Source organism: Cetorhinus maximus, chromosome 16 (assembly GCF_964194155.1).
Source record: "Cetorhinus maximus chromosome 16, sCetMax3.hap1.1, whole genome shotgun sequence".
Classification (NCBI taxonomy): Eukaryota; Metazoa; Chordata; class Chondrichthyes; order Lamniformes; family Cetorhinidae; genus Cetorhinus; species Cetorhinus maximus.
The window spans coordinates 30,431,804-30,454,899 of NC_135894.1; the positions used below are offsets into that span (position 1 = coordinate 30,431,804).

General features: G+C 41.9%; 1 protein-coding gene across 2 annotated transcripts in view; it reads right to left on the minus strand.

Moving 5' to 3' along the window:
- The window catches only part of vwa8 (von Willebrand factor A domain containing 8), a 414,855-nt gene that overhangs the window by 235,130 nt on the left and 156,629 nt on the right, over positions 1–23,096 (minus strand). For both annotated transcript variants that reach the window (XM_078559607.1, XM_078559606.1), the window contains 4 exons: positions 8,164–8,241; positions 5,821–5,936; positions 1,942–2,048; positions 175–281 (listed from right to left, as the gene is read on the minus strand). In XM_078559607.1, coding sequence (XP_078415733.1) covers positions 175–281; positions 1,942–2,048; positions 5,821–5,936; positions 8,164–8,241 — 408 coding nt within the window. The remainder of the gene's footprint in view (positions 1–174; positions 282–1,941; positions 2,049–5,820; positions 5,937–8,163; positions 8,242–23,096) is intronic.

Genomic DNA, 23,096 nt, shown 5'->3' on the forward strand with positions numbered 1-23,096 from the left:
TGGGTGTTTGCTTTGCCCAGAATTGGCTGCCATGTTTTATATATTACAGCAGTGACTACACTTCAAAAAGTATTTCCTTGCTAAAAGCATTTTGGAACATGAAAGTTGCAATATGAATGTAAGTCCTTCTTTTCCCTTCATGACGGCAACTAGAAATCTGAAAATCAAAATTACCTGAGTGTTTTCATAAAAGAGAACGTCTGGTACTTTCATCTTTTCATCTGGATTGTACAATGGAACAGAAACCTTCCCAATTGTAAGAATCCCAGAATTGATTTCACCTGGAATTACAGACAGATCACTGATTTAATATTTGCAATATTGAGTATTGCTGAAAAAAGAGACGTGTCTGAGCTTTTCGTTTTGCACTCATCAGGACACTTCACAAGAATACCAATATAAGGGGAAAACAATTTATACTGATGTGAAGAGTGGCATTGCCATGGAGAACGCACCACAGGCATTGCCCTGAGGAATGAGTCAGCAAATGGCTGTCACTTATTTTGTTTCGCTGAAACAGGTGCAAAGTGTGTATGTTCTTTCTGTCTGCAAAGAACAGGGCTCTGTGTATTAATATATGTAGCTTCCAGTATATGCAAATGTGCCACACTGCGAGTCCAACTGACAATCTTAAATTGGTGTCAGTGTAATTCTTAGCACACTGAGGATTATTTAGCAAATGTTGTCCAATCGCAGAATCACATATAATGTTGGACACTGTTTTATGAGTTTTGCAAGCACGGGTTGGTTGGGTACGGTCTGCACCTTGCCCGTTGCGAACAACGGCTGGAACATGCTGTTTGATATGATCCACCAGTCTTTGGGATGTACGGCCTACATACTTAGCATCATACTGGCGCCATAAGATTGGTCTTATTGGCAACCTTGTGAATAGGGCCCGAGCCATTTGCTCACTATACAAGCTTGATGTTGAAATAGGTGCATCCAAGGCATCCTGCAGGATAATAGCTACCCTGATCAGATCATTTTGCGCTGTATATCACACAAACTCATGAACGGGCCTAAAGCTGTCACTTTCAGCCCTGAAAAGTGCCCAGTCTACCTCAGATTACCCTGGACCAGAAAGGTATCTCAAAAATTTGAGCAACAGGTGAAGCTAGCTGTTTCACACTGCTACTATGCAGTGGCAACATGAGTGGTATTCGCCACTAACAGGATGCTGCTGTCATGCCAAAATGATATTCTGCCTATCACAAAAATGAGTAATGTGGTATACGAATTTCAGTGCCAGTGTGATGCTAGGTATGTACGTCCCAAAGACTGGCAGATCGTATCAAACAGCATGTCCCAACCGCTGTTCACAACGGGCAAGGTACAGACTGTACCCAACCAGCCTGTGCTTGCAAAATTCAAAACACAGTGTCCAACATTAGATGTGATTCATGTGCTAAGAATTACGCTGACAACCAATTTAAGATTGTCATTTGGGCTCGCAGTGTGGTGCATTTACATGTACTGGAAGCTACATATATTAATACACAGGGCCCTGTTCTTTGTGGATAGAACGAACATGTACACATATTGCACCTGTTTCAGTTAAACAAAACAAGTGACATTCACTGATTCAATCCTCAGGGCAATGCCTTGACCAATCAGGATTGAGCTGCCTGGTTTAAATTTCAAACAATGCTTGGTAGTTAACTGTCAATCACCATCACTGGTGCATTCTCCATAGCAAAGCCACTTGCCAACCAATCAGCACTCTCTTCATACACCGTATAAATTGTTGTTTTCCTCCTCATATTGCTATTCTTGCAAATGTCCTGATGAGTGCAAGACGAAAAGCTTAGACATGTCTCTTCTCTCAGCTACGCTCAAGTTCTGTACTACCAAACAACTGTTTGTAATATTGTACAAATCACAGATGGGATTATTACAATTCAACAGGGTTACAAAGAACCAGAGTGAAATTGAACTTACATCTGATGTTAGCCCTTTCCTGTTGCTCCACATCATCAGATGTTTCCTCAATCCCTGAATCCTTCAGATTCTTCTGCAAAGTTGATCGGACGAGGTTTGGCAAAAACCTGGAGGAACAAGCATATGTTTATATTTGTCTTACCCTGATACCTGCTGTGTTAGCCACAATGTGCTTGTTATGAAATCATGTCACCTTTTTTTAAACAATTCTCTGTTGGGGAAACCCTGTAAATTGGGACTGTGATGAACAAGTGGTTGTGGGGTTAATACCCAACATAATAAATTTGTTTGACTCATGCCAGATGTTTTACAATACTTTTCTAGGCTCAATTTAAGAGTTTGTAGCAAAGTCATGAATCCCAGTCTGCAAACAACTGGTATCTGGACATTACAGGCTTGCTGCACACACCTCTCTATCTCAAATGGATGAGGTGCATGGCTGTCATAGCAAGGCAAAGCTTCTCAATAGTTGTATGTATTTGTAAAATTGATCCAAATTTCTGTATCAAATGCCAAATATAAAACACCTAAAATCTTTTCATAGAATCATACAGCACCAAAGGGGACCATTCAACTTGTTGCGTCTGTGTTGGCACTTTGAAAGAACTATCCAATTAGTTCCACAGCCCTGCTCTTGTCCCACCCCTCTGATAGTCTCTACTTATTAAGTAATTATCCAATTCCAATTTGAAAGTTATTGAATTATTGAATCTGCTTTCACCGCTCTTTTAGGTTGTACATATCAGATCATAACTCCCTGTGTAAAATATTGGGCCCCTATTTGTTGTGTTAATGATAGTGAAACTCTGCATTCATTGTCAATACTCCATTAAAACTGACAGCAACTTCTGAAGCCCTCACATGCGCAAAATAATGCGGGAATCCAGAAATTGCTGGCAGTGATTCTACATTCCGCCAGAGGGTGGACTCCAAACTGTAATCCCTAAGAAATCAGTGATTTGATGAAAACTTTCATTTTTATGTTATTAATCTCACTTGAAAAACCCTGTAAAAAGTTACCCCTTGGCATTTAGTGGAGTACTAAGTTCATAATTACTGCTGAATACAATCAGTGGCCCTGAAAATCTAGTTTTATATTTGTGGAATGCCAAATTTCTCCATTATTTAAAAAAAATCCAGATAATTTTAATATTTTTAAAAGTTTGTCTATGATATTCTAGCTTCTATCTTATTCTAATCATAACTGTTTATTTTGCTATCTGAAAATTTAAAGTGAAAGCGATGATAATCAGTGTTTTCAAGTTCCAGGTTTTTGTGTGTGAGAATACTTCAGTATGAATGGCTGCTTACCCTCACATCACTGCTTGCTGGATGCCTGGAGATTCCTTGATCCTTGATGTGGTACCAAATCTAAACTGCTGTTAGGGAAGGAGAAATCCTTGCCACAAAGCTCACTGAATCTTTATGAGCAGCTTTTGGAGTCAGTGGTGAGCACCATTGCTTTACCACTGAACACAAAATCCATCCCAATGTCTCAATTCCACTGGATTTTTGACAATTATCTTAAATCTTGTGTCCTCCAGTTACCAACACTCCTGCCACTAGAAACAGATTTCCCCACAATCTACTCTACCAAAAACTTTAATAGTTTGGAACACTTCCATCAAATCTGCCCCCTCCTTTAAGCTTCTCTGCACCAAGGGGAACAATCCTAGATTCTCCAGTCTTTCAAGTTTATCATTTTGTCAACATAATTGATATAAAATAATGACAAGTTGTGAAAATTTGTATTTATTATAATACAATTTTCTCAGTTTTACACTGGCCTCGGGAGCAGGAAAAGATTTTGAGAGCCAAGCACGCCCCTGTTTAGTTCATCTCAAGCCCACTGACCTGCCTCCTCACTATTTTCCTTCATTTGTTTCCTTTGCAGAGACAGATTTCCACCTCCTGAACCCACTTATACTATTCATTCCAACAGACATCCCAAGTAAATATTTATGCTTTGCCTAAAATGAAAGCCTCTCATTCCTGGAGTGTCCGAATTTTTAATGTGTATCACCTGGTATTCAAAAGCTTTACATACTGAGCAAATATCTGGATCAATTTTTCAACCCTCTTCATAAACTGAGCACTAAATTCACTCAACTTCTTGCCATGTCCAATAGTCTCCTGACTGGCCTCGCATCTGCCATCCTCCATAAACATCAGCTCATCAAATGCTCTGCTGCCCGTACCTGAACTTACAGCAAGACCCGATCATCCATCACCCCTGTGCTCGCTGATCTACACCAGCTCTGTCTGGCAAAGCCACAAATTTAAAATTTGCATTCATTTTTTCAAATACTTCCATCTATCTCTGTACCTCCTCAAACCCTACAACCCTCTGATTCTGGCCTATCATCCTCAATTTCCATTGCTGTAGCCAAGCCTTCAGTTAGCTAGGCCTAAGGTCTGGAATTCCTTCCCAAACTTCTAAACTGTCGTCTCTTCTCCTTTCAGATACTCCTTAAAACTTACCTCTTTGACCAAGCTTTTGTGTCCTATCCTAATATCCCCTTATATAGCTCAGTGTCAAATTTTGTCTAACAATTCTCCTGTGAAATGTCTTGGGATGTTTCACTGTATTAGAGGCGTTATAAAAATGCAAGTTGCTGTATTTTTAGCGAATATATGTTAATGGTCAGTTTTAATCATTGTGCAGTAGGAGTGGTTCCACCGGTCTAATGCTGAAGAACCTCCGTGGTAATTCCAGCCACTATTTTTAAATTAAACTTTTCTCCCTTCCTCTCTTAAAGGCACAAAATTACGTTTCAGCAATTCCCCGAGGGGACCAACAACCCTTCAGTACCCGACATAATTCACACATGCTCCTGGATGGTGACTGTGGACAATTCATCCATAGATAGCATGCTTCAACTTCATATCAGGAGACTCCTGCATGAGCACTTGCAGTCTTCTCTCCCCAACCTGACCCTGAAAGTGACTGTAAGGTCTATTAGCACCACTCTGGCTGCAATCAGCTGACTCACTGTGTATTAGGAATCAAAAGAAGGGCCTTCACCATCTGTCAGCTTCAATGCCAACAGACCTTTACCTAATCAGCCGTCAAGCAAACCCCTTCATATTCTTGTGAACTTTTCTGAGGTAATCTCAAGGTCTTCACTATGTTTTAAAAAAGCAAGGCTGATTTCATTAACCCTTTATCACAGTTTAAAATCCCTCCCCCACCCTGCCAAATCATCACGGTTTCCTGTTTCTGCACCCAGAATGGCAATATCTTACATTAAATCATAACTTTAATAAAACATTCATGCAGTAACTGGAATAAATGTTTTTACCTAACTTGTAGGAATTATTTTTTAAACCAACATTACTTTCAAAATTAATAACCATATTTTGATCATCCAACTCTATCCGTAGAGTATTCCTGTACCTCCTCGGCATTGTGCAGAGTGGAACACTGGGCAATGCTGGGTAAAAATCCTGGAACTCCTTTCCTAACAGCACTGTGGGTGTACCTACACCACAGGGACTGTAGCAGTTCAAGAAGGCAGCTCACCACCACCTTCTCAAGGGCAATTAGGGATGGGCAATAAATCCTGGCCTAGTCAGCGGTGCCCACATCACATGAAGGCATAAAAAAAAACACTGCACACCCAGAATGGATCCCACCTCACACACCCTCCATTTAGATTAATGGAAGCAAATCAAGCAGCCTCCATCCCAGCCCCTTGCATGTGACTCCCTCCCCCCAACTCAATATTCCTCCCTGTATTCTGCCAAAACATACAAAAATTCTGCCCATCATTGTTTAAGCGAAACTGAATGTGGGCAACACTGAGAAGAGCTCAATAATGGCCTCTAAAGTAGGTGAACATTGGTTAACAGGCGCATAAGAACAAAATGGCAGGCTACCTGGAGAGACAGGCTTTATTTACAGCATGGTACAGACTTTCTTCTGGATAGTGCGAGAACCGGCTGCAGATTCGGAGTAACTGTCGTGTGGAAAGTGATGAAGCCAGAGACAGTGCCTGAAAGGACAAAGTAAACACATGATCTAGTATTAGCAGCCATTTCTCTTCTCAAAGCTTTCAGGGTTACTTTACAATTAAAGAAGACTGCAAAAAAGTACCTATTGAAGAACAATTCTGATCTGAGATTACTCTGCAATGACATTCCTTCAAAAGTGAAACACTTTGGAGTGTTGAGGGCATAAAGAAAGATTTGCATTTATGCAATGTCTTTCATGTCTTTCAAGGCATCCCAAAGCATTTTTACAACCAATGAAGTACATTTTTTGAAGCACAGTCACTGCTATAATGATGGAATAGTATCAGCCAACCTGTATAAAGCAAGCTTCCACAAACAGCGATGCGATCAACTAGTCAGTTTTTGATGTTGGTCAAGTGATAAATACTGGCCAGGACACTGCGGAGAACTCCATTGCTCCTCTTTGAAATAGTGCTATGGATCTTTAAAGTCCACTTGAGAAGGTTGACAAGTCTCAGCTAACATCTCATTTGAAAGACGGCACCTCCGTCAGTGCAGCACTCCCTCAGTACTGCACTGAAGTTTTAGCTGAGATTTTTGTGTTCAAGTCTCTGGGGTGGGACTCAAACCCACCTTCCAACAAGAGTGACTGGCTGGCTTGATAAATTGTGTTGTAAATGCTTGATTTGTTTGATCCCTATTCTGAAACACAGTACTTCCTCACTTTTCTGAGATGGTAAACCTCTTCTTCACCTCCTGATCTTTTAATTTCTGCAACCAAATTGATCTAGAAAACAATCCATTTGGAAAACAATCTAGTGAGACACCAGTGAAACACCAGTGAAACAAAGAATTCCTTCAGGCATGAATATTTTAGGATGTAGGAACATAGGAGCAGGAATAGACCATTCAGCCCCTCGAACCTGCTCCGCCATTTAACTAGATCACGGCTGATCTTCTACCTCAACACCATCTTCCTCACTATCCCCATGTCCCTTGATGTCATTGGTATCTAGAAATCTATTAATCTCAGTCTTGAACATACTCAATAACTGAGCCACCACAGACCTCTGGGATAGAGAATTCCAAAGATTCACCACCCACTGAGTGAAGAAATTATTCTTCATCTCAGTCTTAGATGGCCCATTTCTTATTCTGAGACTGTGACCCCCTGGTTCTAGACCACCCCCCCTCCCCCCTACCAGGGGAAACATCCTTCCTGCATCTGCCCTGTCGAGCCCTCTAAGAATTTTATACACTTCAATGAGTTCACCTCATCCTTTTAAACTCTGGAGAATACAGGCCCAGTTTCCTCAATCTGTCCTCATAGGACAATCCCGCCAACCCCGGGATTGGTCTGGTGAGCCTTTGTTATACTTCCTCTATGGCCAGTATATCTTTCCTTGGGTAAGGAGACCAAAACTGCACACACTACTCCAAGTGCAGTCTCAACAAGGCTCTATACAACTACAGCAAGACTTACTTACTCCTGTATCCAAATCCTCTTGCAATACCATTTCCCTTCCTCATTGCTTGTTGCACCTGCAGGTTAACTCTCAGTGACTCATAAACAAGGACACCCAGGTCCCTTTGGACACCTGCACTTCCCACCCTCTAACCATTTAAGAAATATACTGCATTTCTGTTTTCCCTACCAAAGTGGATAACTTCACACTTTTCCACATTATATTCTATCTGCCATGTGCTTGACCACTCACTTAGCCTGTCTAAATCTCCTTGAAGCCTCTTTGCATCATCCTCACAACTCTCATTCCCACCAAGTTTTGTGTCATCAGCAAACTAATCAGTAAACTTTGGAAAACTATGAAAGTGGACGATAACACAAAACTCTCAAACTTAAAACAACTCCTTACCAATGCACAAAAAGGGCAAATAAAGATCACCAGGCCCATCAAGCCAACTGAACCACCTAACCATGTTATGACCTGGGAGATGCAGAAAAACAGTTGCTACTAATCAAGCAGGACTCTGGGACAGGTTTCTCTCCCTTCCCTAAACTGTAGGGCAGGGCAGTAGTCCTTCACAATTAATATCCATTCAACTATTCCTCAGTAAAACAAACCTCCTACACAGTGTATCATGGCCAGCCTAGTTCTGCTGAAAGGTCATGACCTGAAAATGTTAGCTCTGTTTCCCACTCCACAGATGCTGCTCAGTATTTCTAGCATTTTCTGTTTTCATATTCTGACCAGCTATCTGCTCATGGTTTGTTCTACTTGTATGATTTTGTGGCTAAGTTGAACTTACTGTAGGGTCGTTGGTCTGCCGAAGCTTGTGAGTAAAACGCAACAGCTGTGCAACAGCCTCTTTCGGGACATGCGGAATCTGCAAGGACAAGACAAGATGTACCAACAATTTTCCAAGCAGGTAGAAAGAACTTGGATTTATACAGTAGCTTTCAGAACCTCAGGATGTCCCAAACCACTTTACAGGCAATGGAGTACTTTTGAAGAGTAGTCACTGATGCACCGTAGGAAGTGTGGCAGCCAAAATTGAGTACAGCACAATCCCACAAACAGCAATGAGGTAAGGATCCAATAATCTGTTTTTTGATGCCGTTTGCGGGATAAGTATAGACCAGGACGCAGAGGAGGAATCCCCAGCACTTGGCAGAATCACAGAATTGCACCAGCTCTCCGAATAAGCAACTCACCTAGTACCAATCTCCGTCTTCTCCCTGTAATCCTGCACATTCATTCTTTTCAGATAACAGTCTAATTCTCTGTTGAATGATTCAGTTGGACCTGCTTCCACCACACTCTCCGGCAGTGCATTCCATTCCAAACCCTAACCACTTTAAAAAGTTTTTCTCATATTACCTTTGCTTCTTTCGGTACAGATTTAAAATCTGTACCCTCTCCTTCTCAATTCTTTCACAATTGGGAACAATTTCTCTCTATCTACTCTGTCCAGACCCCTCATGATTTTGAATACCTCTAACAAATCTCCTCTCAACCTTCTTTTCTCCAAGGAAAACAGTCCTAACTTCTCCAATCTATCTTCATAACTAAAATGATACTTCTTTGAATAACATCTTATTCATTCTTCTCGTTATTTCTATTCTTATCTTTAAATTCTGTAAATAATTACAATTGAAATACCAACTCTGACTCAAATCCTTGTCTCCCATTTATAACTAAGAAGTTACTATTTAAGTACATTTAAATGGCAGAGTTTATACAGTCCTTGTGCAACTTCAGATTTTAATAACTTTGGATATATTCAAGATGTAAAAGGCCAATGAAAACATAAATGTTGGTAATGCTGTGTTAATAATTATGAAGCTGATTGAAAATAGTGACAGTAGAGGTAAGGTCAACTGTTGGAAAAACATCACAAAAGATAGCGATTGTGCTGAAGTCTAGAAATTTGAACTGAATTGTGTGAAAATTTTATGAATTATGTTTTTATACCCCATTTGTTTCTATTACTTAAACTGCATTCAAAATTGTGTAAGTTTTGTCAGGTATTATGAAAAATTAAGGAAAATGCGTGTATGACTTGAAAACAGAGGCCAAATTACATCAGAATTCATTGGTCCAACTATTTCCTGCCTTCCATCCCACTGGACCTAAAAATTGCTGGTGAGCCAGAAGGCTATCCCAGCGGCAAGGGTCAGCTTCGCTGGAAGATCACCCCCTTCCTTAGGGATCCCCCCCCCACTCCCCTAACCCCGCACTATGCCTGATTGGTCCCAGCAAGCCCTGACCCCATCTACCTTTACCCCAATGGTCATTGCTCCAGGGGCTGCTGCAGTCCCAAAAGTGGTCATTGCTCACCGTGGTGCTGCTAGAACTGAAGACCTGCCAACCCTTTGATGGGCCGTCAGCTCTTGGAGGTGGGACATCCTACCTCAGAGGGGCAGAAGCCATCAGTTCAGTCAACTAATGCCTGAACCATGTAAAGTGCAGTTGTGGCTTTCAGGGCTGGTGGAGGCAACTTTGCTGATGACTTTCCAGACAGCAGGTGGGGCCGATACCTCCACATGGTCTTCACTCGCTGAGTGCAACCGCAGAGGAGATCAATGAGTATGTATTAGCAAATCACTCATGGTGTTGCTCATGTTGAATTGGAAGATATGCTGTGTAATAAGGGTGGCAGCTGCTGTGTGTTCTTGTTGTCGTTTAGTTCTCAGATGTTGTTAATAATCACACTTCAAGGTTCTAAAGATCAGGAACTCTATGTTTAATTTTGCCATGCTGTCTGGTTCAAAAGTAAAAACAGATTGAACTGATTCTCTACACGTCACTTCAGTCTCTTGTCCAGCTGTGAAGTGTGGCCCCCGGATTAACTTACACGTAACATTAGTTCCTAGAAAAGTAGTTCCGAGTTATGTACAGAAATTTACATATGAACATCCAAATTAGGGGCACGAGTAGGCCATTTGACCCTTCGAGCCTGCTCCACCGTTCAATAAGATCAGTGTTGATCTGATTGTAACCCACATACTCCTAAAACATTTCACCCCCTTGCCCATGAAGAATCTATCTACCTGTGCCTTAAAAATATTCTAAGATTCTGCTTCCATCACCTTTTGAGGAAGTGCATTCCAAAGACTCACAACCCTCAGAAAAAATTTCTCCTCATCTCTGTCTTAAATGGGTGACCCCTTATTTTTAAACATTGACCCCTAGTTCTAGATTCTCCCTTAAGAGGAAACATCCTTTCCACATCCAACTTGTCAAGGCCCCTGAGGATCTTATATGTTTTGATCAAGTCACCTCTTACTCTTCTAAACTCCAGTGGATACAAGCCTAGCCTGTCCAACCTTTCCTCAAAAGACAATCCACTTATTCCAGGTATTAGTCTAGTAAACTTTCTCTGAACTGCTTCCAAAGCATTTATATCCTTCCTTAGGTAAGGAGACCGATACTGTACACAGTACTCCAGATCTCACCAATGCCCTGTATAACTGAAGCATAACCTCCCTACTTTTGAATTCAATTCCCCTCGCAATTAATGATAACGTTCTATTTGCTTTCCAAATTATTTGCTGTACCCGCATACCAATCTTTTGTAATTCATGCACTGAGACACCCAGATTCGTCTGCAACTCAGAGCTCTGCAATATCTCACCATTTAGATCATGTTTCTTTTTTATTCTTCCTGCAAAAATGGACAATTTCACATTTTCCCACATTATACTCCATTTACCAGATCTTTGCCCACTCATTTAACCTATCTATATCCCTTTGTAGTCTACTTATGTCCTTTTCACAACTTACTTTCCTATGTATCTTCGTGTCATCAGCAAATTCAGCAACCACACCTTTGGTCCCTTCATCCAAATCATTTATGTAGATTGTAAAAAGTTGAGGCCCCAGCACTGATGCCTGTGGCACACCACTTGTTATATCTTGCCAACCAGAAAATGACCCATTTATGCCTACTCTCTGTTTCCTGTTAGCTAGCCAATCTTCTATCCATACCAATATGTTACCACCTACACCGTGAGCTTTTATTTTCCACCATAATCGTTGATGTGGCACCTTATCAAATGCCGTCTGGAAATCTAAGTGCAGTACATCCACCGCACATGTTATTTCTTCAAAGAACTCCAGTATCACAGAATCTCAGTGCAGAAGAAGCCCTTCGGCCCATCAAGTCTGCACCAACATGTGAGAAACACCTGACCTACCGTCCTAATCCCATTTTACAGCACTTGGCCCAAAGCCTTGAATGTTATGACGTGCCAAGTGCTCATCCAGGTACTTTTTAAAGGATGTGAGGCAACCCGCCTCCACCACCCTCCCAGGCAGCACATTCCAGATCGTCACCACCCTCTGGGTAAAAAAGTTTTTCCTCACATCCCCCCTAAACCTCCTGTCCCTCACCTTGAACTTATGTCCCCTTGTGACTGATCCTTCAACTAAGGGGAACAGCTGCTCCCTATCCACCCTGTCCATGCCCCTCATAATCTTGTACACCTCGATCAGGTCGCCCCTCAGTCTTCTCTGCTCCAACGAAAACAACCCAAGTCTATCCAACCTCTCTTCATAACTTAAGAATTTCATCCCAGGAAACATCCTGGTGAATCTCCTCTGCCCCCCCTCCAGTGCAATCACATCCTTCCTATAATGTGGCGACCAGAACTGCACACAGTACTCCAGCTGTGGCCTCACCAAGGTTCTATACAACTCCAACATGACCTCCCTACTTATGTAATCTATGCCTCGATTTATAAAGGCAAATGTCCCTTATGACTTTTTCACCACCTCACTAACATGCCCCTCCGCCTTCAGAGATCTATGGACACACACACGCCAAGGTCCCTTTGTTCCTCAGAACTTCCTAGTGTCATGCCGTTCATTGAATACTTCCTTGTCAAATTACTCCTTCCAAAGTGTATCACCTCACACTTTTCAGGGTTAAATTCCATCTGCTACTTATCTGCCCATTTTATCATCCCATCCATATCTTCCTGTAGCCCAAGACACTCAACCTCACTGTTAACCACCCAGCCAATCTTTGTGTCATCCGCAAACTTACTAATCCTACCCCCCACATAGTCATCTATGTTGTTTATATAAATGACAAATAATAGGGGACCCAGTACAGATCCCTGTGGTACGCCACTGGACACTGGCTTCCAGTCACTAAAGCACCCTTCTGTCATCAACCTCTGCCTCCTACAACTAAGCCAATTTTGAATCCACCTTATCAAATTACCCTGTATCCCATGTGCATTTGCCTTCTTTATAAGTCTCCCATGTGGGACTTTGTCAAAGGCTTTGCTGAAATCCATATAAACTACATCAACTGCACTATCCTCATCTACACACCTGGTCACCTCCTCATAAAAATTTAATCAAATTTGTTAGGCATGACCTCCCTCTGACAAAGCCATGCTGACTATCCCTGATCAAACCTTGCATCTCCAAGTGGAGATAGATTCTCTACTTCAGAATTTCTTCTCCAGTAGTTTTCCTAGCACTGACGTGAGACTCACTGGCCTGTAGTTCCCTGGCTTATCTCTACATCCCTTCTTAAATAGCGGAACCACATTAGCTGTTCTCCAGTCCTCTGGCACCTCCCCTATGGCCAGAGAGGAATTTAAAATTTGGGTCAGAGCCCCTGCAATCTCCTCCCTTGCCTCCCTCAGCAATCTGGGACACAAATCATCCGGACCTGAAGATTTGTCCACTTTTAAGCCTGAAAATACCTTGTTACTCCCTATATCAATTTGCTCAAGACCTCGCAGTCTCTCTCCACAAGTTCGATACCTTCATCCTCTTGGGTGAAGACAGATGTGAAGTATTCATTCAACACTCTAGCAATGTCCTCTGGCTCCACCCATAGATTGCCACCTTGGTCCCTAATGGGCCCTACTCTTTCCCTGGTTATCCTCTTCCCGTTGATATACTCATAGAATATCTTGGGATTTTCCCTACTTTTACCAGCCAGAGTTTTCTGATTTCCCCTCTTTGCTCTCCTAATTGCTTTCTTAAGCTCCACCCTGCACTTTCTGTACTCCACTAATGCCTCCGCTGATTTGCTTCCCTTATACCTGCTAAAAGCCTCTCTTTTCCTTCTCATTGTATTCTAAATATCTCTGGTCATTCAGAGTAAATTGGTTAAATATGATTTCCCTTTCACAGAAGCATGTTGACTCTGCTTGATTACCTTCAATTTATCTAAGTGCCCTGCTATAACATCTCTAATAATAGCTTCTAACATTTTCCCTATGACAGATGTTAAGCTAACTGGCCTGTAGTTTCCTGCTTTCTGTTTCCCTCCCTTTTTGAACGAAGGAGTTACATTTGTTATTTTCCAATCAAATGGAACTTCACCGAATCGAGGGAATTTTGGAAAATTAAAACCAACTTCTTCTAAGACCCTTGGAAGATCTCCATCAGGATCCAAGCCCACAGCTCCATCAATTTGTTCAGTACCACTTCCCTGGTGATTGTAATTTCCTCCCTTCCTTCCATTTCCTGACTTACAGCTATTATTGGGGTGTTACTCATATCCTCTATAATGAAGACTCATGCAAAATACCTGTTCACTTGATCTGCCATCTCCTTATTTTCCATTATTAATTCCCCAGATTTACTTTCTATGGGACCAGCACTCACTTGGGTAACTCTTTTCTGTTTTCAAGTATCAATAGAAACTCTTACTATCTGTCTTTATATTTCTAACTAGCTTTCTCTAACTTTTCCTTTCTTATTAATCTTTTAGTCATTCTCTATTTTTAATATTCTGTCCAATCTTCTGACCTGCCACTCATCTCTGGGCAATTATATGCTTTTTCTTTAAGTTTGATACTGTCTTTAACTTTTTTAGTTAACAATGAACGGTGGATCCTCCCCGTGGAGTTTTCCTTTTTCATTGGAATGTATCTATTCTGTGTATCCTGAAATATCCCCTTAAATGTCTGCCATTGTATCTCTGTTGACCTATCTCTTAACCTAAATTGCCAGTTCACTTCAGCTAGCTTTGCTTTCATGCCCTCATAATTGCCCTTGTTTAAGATATTGGTCTTAGACCCACTCTTCTCTCCTTCAAACTGAATGTAAAATTAAATCATATTATGATTGCTGCTACCTATGGGCACCTTCACTATGAAGTCGAGGTGTCAGCTGTGGCTCAGTTCATAGCACCCTTGCCTTTGAGTCAGAGGGTTGTGGGTTCATGTCCCATTCCCGGAAAACTAAGAACTGTAATTGTACTCGAAAGAGTTGCAATCTGTGACTGTTGATAACTCAAAAGAGTTTCACTATGAAGTCATTAATTAATCCTATCTAGTTGCACAATACCAGCTCCAGTATAGTCTGCTCTCTGTGCCAGGGTGCAGTTCTCAGGAACTATCCCTAAAACATTCTATGAATTCCTCATTTAGGCTATCTAGCCCATCTGATTTTTCCAGTCCATATGTAGATTAATCCGCCATGATTATCGCTGTATCTTTCTGACAAGCTCTCATTATTTCTTCCTTTACACCCCATTATACTGTGTGGTTAGTGTTAGGGTGCCTGTACACCACTCACACAAGTGACTTCTTGCCTTTATCATTTCTTATCTCTACCCAAATCCCTTCTACATCCTGGTTTCCTGAACTTAAGTGATCCCTCTCAATTATGCTAATACCATCATCAATTAACAGAACTACCCCTTCATTTTTTTCCAGTCCTTCTATCCTTCCTAATTGACATGTACCCTTCAATATTCAGGCCCTAATCTATGTCATCCTGCAGCCATGTCTCTGTAATTTACAGATAATACAACAATATATAACAATAGTGGTGAAGTATGACAGGAAAAGTGTGACAGAAACCCAGTGTGACACTAACAGGAAGTGCAGGATAATCAAAAATGTTTTAATATAAAAACCAGTGGAACCAGTGCATATGGCAAAGGGGACCAACGAATGCAGTAGACTAAGTTAGGGGAAATACAAGTGAAATGTTGCTTCACTTGAAAGGAGTGTTTGGGCCCTTGGACAGTGAGGAGAGAGGAAGTGAAGGGGCAGGTGTTGCATCTTCTGCGTGGGCATGGGGAGGTGCGGTCTCCTCTACATTGGAGAAACCAAACATAAACTGGGCGACCGCTTTGCAGAACACCTGCGGTCTGTCCGCAAGAAAGACCCAAACCTCCCTGTCGCTTGCCATTTTAACACTCCACCCTGCTCTCTTGCCCACATGTCTGTCCTTGGCTTGCTGCATTGTTCCAGTGAAGCCCAACGCAAACTGGAGGAACAGCACCTCATCTTCCGACTAGGCACTTTACAGCCTTCTGGACTGAATATTGAGTTCAACAACTTTAGATCTTGAACTCCCTCGTCCATCCCCACCCCCTTTCCGTTTCTTCCCCCTCCCTTTTGTTTTTTCCAATAATTTATATAGATTTTTCTTTTCCCACCTATTTCCATTATTTTTAAATCTATACCTTTTATGCCCTGTCAGTCTTTCCACCCCACCCCCACTAGAGCTGTACCTTGCGTGTCCTGCCATCCATTCTTAATTAGCACATTCTCTTAGATAATATCACCACCTTTAACACCTCTTTGTTCCTTTATCTTTGACATCTATTGATTATCTGCTCCTATCACTGCTTGCTTGTCCCTACAACCACCCCCCCCACCCCCCCACCCCCACACCACCTTAAACCAGCTTATATTGCACCCCTCTCCTATTTTTACTCAGTTCTGTTGAAGGGTCACGAGGACTCGAAACGTCAACTCTCTTCTTCTCCGCCGATGCTGCCAGACCTGCTGAGTTTTTCCAGGTAATTCTGTTTTTGTTTTGGATTTCCAGCATCCGCAGTAGTTTTTTGTTAGTATCTATCTATCCCCTGACTATATCGTCCCTATCAGTACCACATTCCATTTCATTCTCCCACCCCCACCTCCCCATTCGCATTCTGGAAATCTGAAACACATTGTAGTCTTGGACAACTATATCTGTGCTAAGTCTCTGCAGCTTGAGCAACTTCATCTCAGAGTTGCTGAGTTGCAAATATTATGAAGCATCAGGGAGGGAATGAGTAAATTTAAAAAAGTACTTTTTAAATCCATTTTACGGGATGTGGGCATCACTGGCTGGGCCAGCATTTATTGCCTATTCCTAATTGCCCTTGAGAAGGTGGTGGTGAGCTGCCTTCTTGAACCACTGCAGTCCATGAATAAAATAATTCAGTAATTAATTAAAGCACATAAGTATGGCAGGACAGGTGATGTGTCTTGGCTGCATCATGTGGGAGCTCCTGGGCACCAGTGTTATCCAGGGCAAGCACATCTGCAGTAAGTGTTTGCGGCTTGAGGAGCTTCGGCTCAGAGTCATTGAACTGGAGGCTGAGCTGCAGACTCTGCGACACATCAGGGAGGGGGAAAGTTACCTGGACGCTTTGTACCAGGAGATGGTCACAACTCTTCAGCTGGTTCTTCAGATTTGGAAGGTGGTCAGGAACAGGAGGGTGTGACTGCAGCTGAGACAGGTGAGGGGACCCAGAGGGCAGGATTGCAGGAGTGTCAGCCTGTGCAATTGTCCAATAGGTTTGAGGTTCTTTCAGCTTATTTGGATGAGAGTGGGGGCTGCAGGGTGGATGAGCTGATTGACCATGGCACAGGAAGCCATTCAAGTGGGGGAAGCACAAAGGAATGTAGTGGTGGGGGACAGTATAGTAAAGGGGATTGACACTGTTTTCTGTGGCAAGGAGCGAGAGTCCAGATGACAATGATGCCTGCCCGGTGCCAGGGCTCGGGACATCTGCTCAGGGCTGGAGAGGAACTTGCAGTGGGAGAGGGAAGACCCAGTGGTCGTGGTCCATGTAGATACCAATGATATAGGTGGCACGAGGAAGGAGGTTCTACATAGTCAGGGAGAGGACCTAGGCACCAAATTAAAAAGCAGAACCTCAAACGTTCCTGGATTATTACCTCAGCCACGTGCAAATTGGCATAGGACAAATAAGATTAGAGAAATGAATGTATGGCTCAAAGACTGGTGTGGGAGAAGTGGGTTCCGGTTCATGGGGCAATGGTAGGGTACTGGGGAAAGAGGGATCTGTACCATTGGGACTGTCTGCACCTGAACCATGCTGGGGCTGGTGTCCTCGCAAGCCACATAACTAAAGAGGTAGAGAGGGTTTTAAACTGAATAGTGGGGGCAAGGGATCAAATTTGGGAAGATGTGGTAAACCAAAGCGTAGGGACAAGGCAACAGAGAAAGATACCAATATGGGAAATGATAGACAGACTGTGACAGGAAGGGATAGAGAATATAAATCTAACAGTAAATCAACAGATGAGACTAGCGGTTATAAAAAGAATAAAAGGATAAAACTAAAAGCTCTGTATCTGAATGCACAAAGTGTTTGAAACAAAACAGATGAACTGATAGTGCACATAGAAATAAATATTTGATAGCCATTACGGAAACATGGCTGCAAGAGGACATAGATAGGGACCTGAATATTGAAGGGTTCAGGATATTTAGGAAGGACAGGAAGTGAGGAAAAGGTGGAGGGGTGGCTCTGTTAGTTAATGATGGTATTAGCACAATAGAGAGCATCGACCTAAGCTCAGGAAACCAGGATGTGGAAATGGTTTGGGTAGAGATGAGAAATGGTATAGGCAAGAACTCACTTGTGGGAGTCGTGTAGAGGCCTCCTAACTGTAACCACATGGTAGGGTGGAGCATAAAGGAAGAATTAATGGGAGTTTGTCAGAAAGGCACGGCGATGATAATGGGGGATTTTAATTGGCATATAGACTGGAAAAGGCAGATGGGCAAAGATAACCTAGATGAGGAGTACATAGAATATTGTCAGGATGGTTTCTTAGAACATCATGTTCTGGAACCAACCAGAGAACAGGCTATACTAGACCTGGTAGTGTGCCATAAGATGGGATTAATTAATGATCTTATAGTGAAGGCACCCTTAGGAAGCAGCGATCATAATATGATTGAATTTTACCCTCAGTTTGAGGGAGAGAGGAATAGGTCCGAGACTATGTTTTTAAACTTAAATAAGGGCAATTATGAAGGCACGAATGCTGAGCTGGCTATAGTGAATTGGCAAATTATATTAAGGGATAGGTCAATAGAGATGCAGTGGCAAACATTTAAGGGGGTATTTCAGAATACACAAAACAGATACATACACAGATAGTAAGAAAAAGTCCAAGGGACAGACACGCCATCCGTAGTTAACTAGAAAGGTTCAAGATAGTATCAAACTTAAAGAGAAAGCATATAATTGTGCAAAGCCAGGTGGAAGGTCAGAAGATTGGACAGAATATAAGGAACAGCAAAGGATGACAATAAGATTAATAAGGAGGGAAAAATTAGAGTACGTGAGAAAGCTAGCCAGAAATATAAAAACACATAGTAAGAGTTTCTATAAATATTTTAAAAGAAACAAGTTAACAAAGTGAGCGTTGGTCCTATAGAAAGTGAGTCAGGAGAAATGATAATGGAAAATAAGAAGATTGCAGATGAATTGAAAAGATATTTTGCATCAGTCTTCACTATAGAGGGTACAAGTGACATCCCAGAAGCAGCTAAAAATTAGGAAATGGAAAGGAGGGAGGAACTCAGGGAATTTACAATCACCAGAGAAGTGGTGCTGAGTAAATTGTTAGAGCTGCAGGTTGACAAGTGCCCAGATCCTGATGGACTTCATCCTCAGGTCTTAAAAGAAGTGGCTGGAGAGATAGTTGATGCATTGGTTTTAATTTTCCAGAACTCCCAGGGAAGGTCCCATTAGTTTAGAAGGTAGCAAAGGAGGGAGACAGAAAGTGGGTAACTACAGGCCAATTAGCTTAACATCTGTCACAGGGAAAATGTTAGAAGCTATTATTAAAGCCGTTATGGTAGGGCACTTGGATAAGTTCAAAGTAATCAGAAAGAGTCAACATGCTTTTGCGAAAGGGAAATCATGTTTAATCAACTCTTTATCAGCTCTTTGAGGAAATAACATGTGCTGTGGATAAAGGGGAACTGATGGATGTACTGTACTTAGATTTCCAGAAGGCATTTGAGGTTATTATGTAAAATAAAAGCTCATGGTTTAGAAGGTAGCATATTGGCATGAATGGCTGGCTAACAAAAACAGAGAGTAGGCATAAATGGGTCTCTTTCAGGTTGGCAAGATGTAGCAAGTGGTGTGTTACAGGGATCAGTGCTGGTACCTCAACTGTTTAAAAGTTATATAAATGACTTGGATGAAGAGATGGATGCGATGGATGCCAAATTTGCTTATGACACAAAGATAGGTAGGAAAGTAAATTGTGAAGAGGACATAAGGAGGCTATAAAAAGATATAGATAGGGTAAGTGAATGGGCAAAGATCTGGCAAATGAAGTATAATGTGGGAAAATGTGAAATGTCTATTTTGGCAGGAAGAATAAAAGAGAAGCATATTATCTAATCATGAGAGATTGCAGAGCTCTGAGACGCAGAGGGATCTGGGTGTCTTACTGCATGAATCGTAAAAGGCTAGTATGCAGGTACAGCAAGTAATTAGGAAAGCTAATAGAAGGTATGTAATAGAAAGTGTGTTAAAAGAAAAAGATTAGTGAAGACAAATGTAGTTCCCTTACAGTCTGAAACGGGAGAATTTATAATAGAAAACAAGGAAATGGCAGAACAATTAAACAACTACTTGAGTTCTGTCTTCACAGAGGAAGATACAAATAACTTCCCAGAAATACTAGGGAACCAAGGGTTGAGTGAAAAGGAGGAATTGAAGGAAATTAGTAATACTAAAACAATAGTGCTGGAGAAATTAATGGGGCTGAAAGCAGATAAATCCCCAGGGCCTGATAATCTACATCCCAGGGTACGAAAGGAGGTGGTCATGGAAATAGTGGATGTGTTGGTTGCCATCTTCCAAAATTCTGTAGGTTCCGGAACAGTCCCAGCAGATTGGAGGGTGGCAAATTTAACCCCACTATTTAAAAAAGGAGGGAGAAAACAGCGAATTACAGACCAGTTAGCCTAACCTCAGTAGAAGGGAAATTGCTAGTCTATTATAAAAGATGCAATAACAGAGCACTTAGAAAATATCAATGGGATTAGACAAAGTCAACATGGATTTATGAAAGGGAAATCATGTTTGACAAACCTACTGGAGTTTTTTGAGGATGTAACGAGCAGAATAGATAGGCGAGGACCAGTGGGTGTGGTGTATTTGGATTTTCACAAAGATTTTGATAAAGTCCCACATAAGAGGTTTGTGTGTAAAATTAAAGCACATGGGATTGGGGGTAATGTATTGGCATGGATTGAGAACTGGTTGGCAGACAGGAAACAGAGTAGGAACAAGTCTTTTTCAGAGTGGCAGGTGATGACTAGTGGGGTACTGCAGGGATCAGTGCTTAGGCCCAGCTATTCACAATATGTATCAATGATTTGGATGAGGGAACCAAACGTAATATTTACAAGTTTGCTGATGACACAAAACTTGGTGGGAACGTGAGCAATGAGGAGTGTGTTAAGAGGCTTCAATGCGATTTAGACAGGTTGAGTGAGTGGGAAAATACATGGCAGATGCAGTATAATGTGGATAAGTGTGAAGTTATCAACTTCAGTAGGAAAAACAGAATGGCAGAGTATTATTTAAATGGTGATAGATTGGGAAATGTTGATGTACAAAGGGACCTGGGTGTCCTTGTACACCAATCACTGAAAGCAAGCATGCAGGTGCAGCAAGCAGTTAAGAAGGCAAACGGTATGTTGGCCTCCATTGCGAGAGGACTTGAGTACAGGAGCAAGGATGTCTTACTGCAGCTGTACAGGGCCTTGCTGAGACCACACCTGGAGTATTGTGTGCAGTTTTGGTCTCCTTACCTAAGAAAGGATATACTTGCCATAGAGGGAGTGCAGCAAAGGTTCACCAAACTGATTCCTGGGATGGCAGGATTGTCATATGAGGAGAGATTGGGCCAACTAGGCCTGTATTCACTGGAGTTTAGAAGAATGAGAGGGGATCTCATTGAAACATATAAAATTCTGACAGGGATGGACAGGCTGGATGCAGGGATGATGTTTCCTCTGGCTGGAGGGTCTAGGACAAGGGATCACAGTCTCAAGATACAAAGTAGACCATTTAGGACTGAGATGAGGAGAAACTTCTTCACTCAGAGGGTGGTGAACCTGTGGAATTCTCTACCACAGGAGGCTGTGGAGGCAAAGTCACTGAATATATTTAGGAAATAAATAGATAGATTGCTGGAGTCTGAAGGCGTCAAGGGGTATGGGGAGAGAGCGGGAGTACGGCATTGAGATAGAGGATCAGCCATGATCATATTGAATGACGAAGCAGGCTCGAAGGGCTGAATAACCCACTCCTGCTCTTATTTTCTATATTTCTATCTAATGTTATCATTTATTGTGAGGGGAATTGAATACAAAAGCAGGGAGATTATGCTTCAGTTATACAGAGCACTGTACTGGTCACCTTATTTCAGAAAGGATGTAAATGCATTGGAAGCAATTCAGAGAAGGTTTACCAGACCTGGAATGGGCAGATTGTCTTATGAGGAAAGGTTGGACATTTTAAGCTTGTATCTGCTGGAGTTTAGAAGAGTAGGAAGTGACTTGATTGAAACATAAGATCCTGAGGGGCCTTGACAAGGTGGATGTGGAGAGGATGTTTCCTCTTCTGGAAGAATTTAGAACTAGGGGTCACTTTTTAAAAATAAGGGGTCGCCCATTTAAAACTGAGATGAGGTGAATTTTTTCTCTCAGAGGGTCGTGCATCTTTGGAACTCTCTTCCTGAAAAGGTGGTGGAAGCAGAGTCTTTGAATATTTTTAGGGCAGAGGTGGATAGGTTCTTGATAAGCAAGGGTTATAGGGGGAGGTTGGATGCAGATTTGAGGTTACTATCAGATCAGCCATGATCTTATTGAATGGCGGAGCAGGCTCAAAGGGCCAAATGGCCTACTCCTGCTTCTTGTTTGTATGCTCATATGAAAGCAGAGCTAGCTAGCTTGAACTGGCAAATGAAATTAAGGGATAGGTCAATAAAGGATAAGTGGCAGACATTTAAAGGGATGTTTCAGAATACACAGAATATATACGTTCCAATGAGAAAGAAAAATTCCAAGGGGAGGACCCGTCATCCATGGTTAACTAAAAAAGTTGAAAAAAGTATCAGATTTAAAGAAAAAGCATATCATTGCGCAAAGATGGGTGACAGGCCAGAAGATTGGAAAGAATATAAAGCACAACAAAGAATGACAAAATGATTAATAAGGAAAGAAAAATTAGAGTACGAGAGAAAGCTAGCTAGTAATATAAAGTAAGAGCTTCTACAGGGAGCCATTCAAGTGGCGGGGGGGAAGAAAAGAGAAATGTAGTAGTAATAGGGGATAGCATAGTTGGGGGAATAGATAAAAGCAATAGATACTGTTCTCTGCAGCAGTGACAAAGAAGGCTGTGTTGCCTACCTGGTGCCAAGGCTATGGAGATCCCTTCTGGGCTGGAGAGGAACTTGGAGTGGGAGGGGAAGGATCCAGTTGTTGTGGTCCACGTAGGTACCAACAACATAGGTAGGGCTAGGAAAGAGGTTCTGCTGAGTGACTACGAGCAGCTCGGGGCTAAATTAAAAAGCAGAACCACAAAGGTAATAATCTCTTGATTACTACCTGAGCCACGTGCAAATTGGTGTAGGGTAAATAAGATTAGAGAGGTAAATGCGTGGCTCAAAGATTGGTGTGGGAGAAATGAGTTCC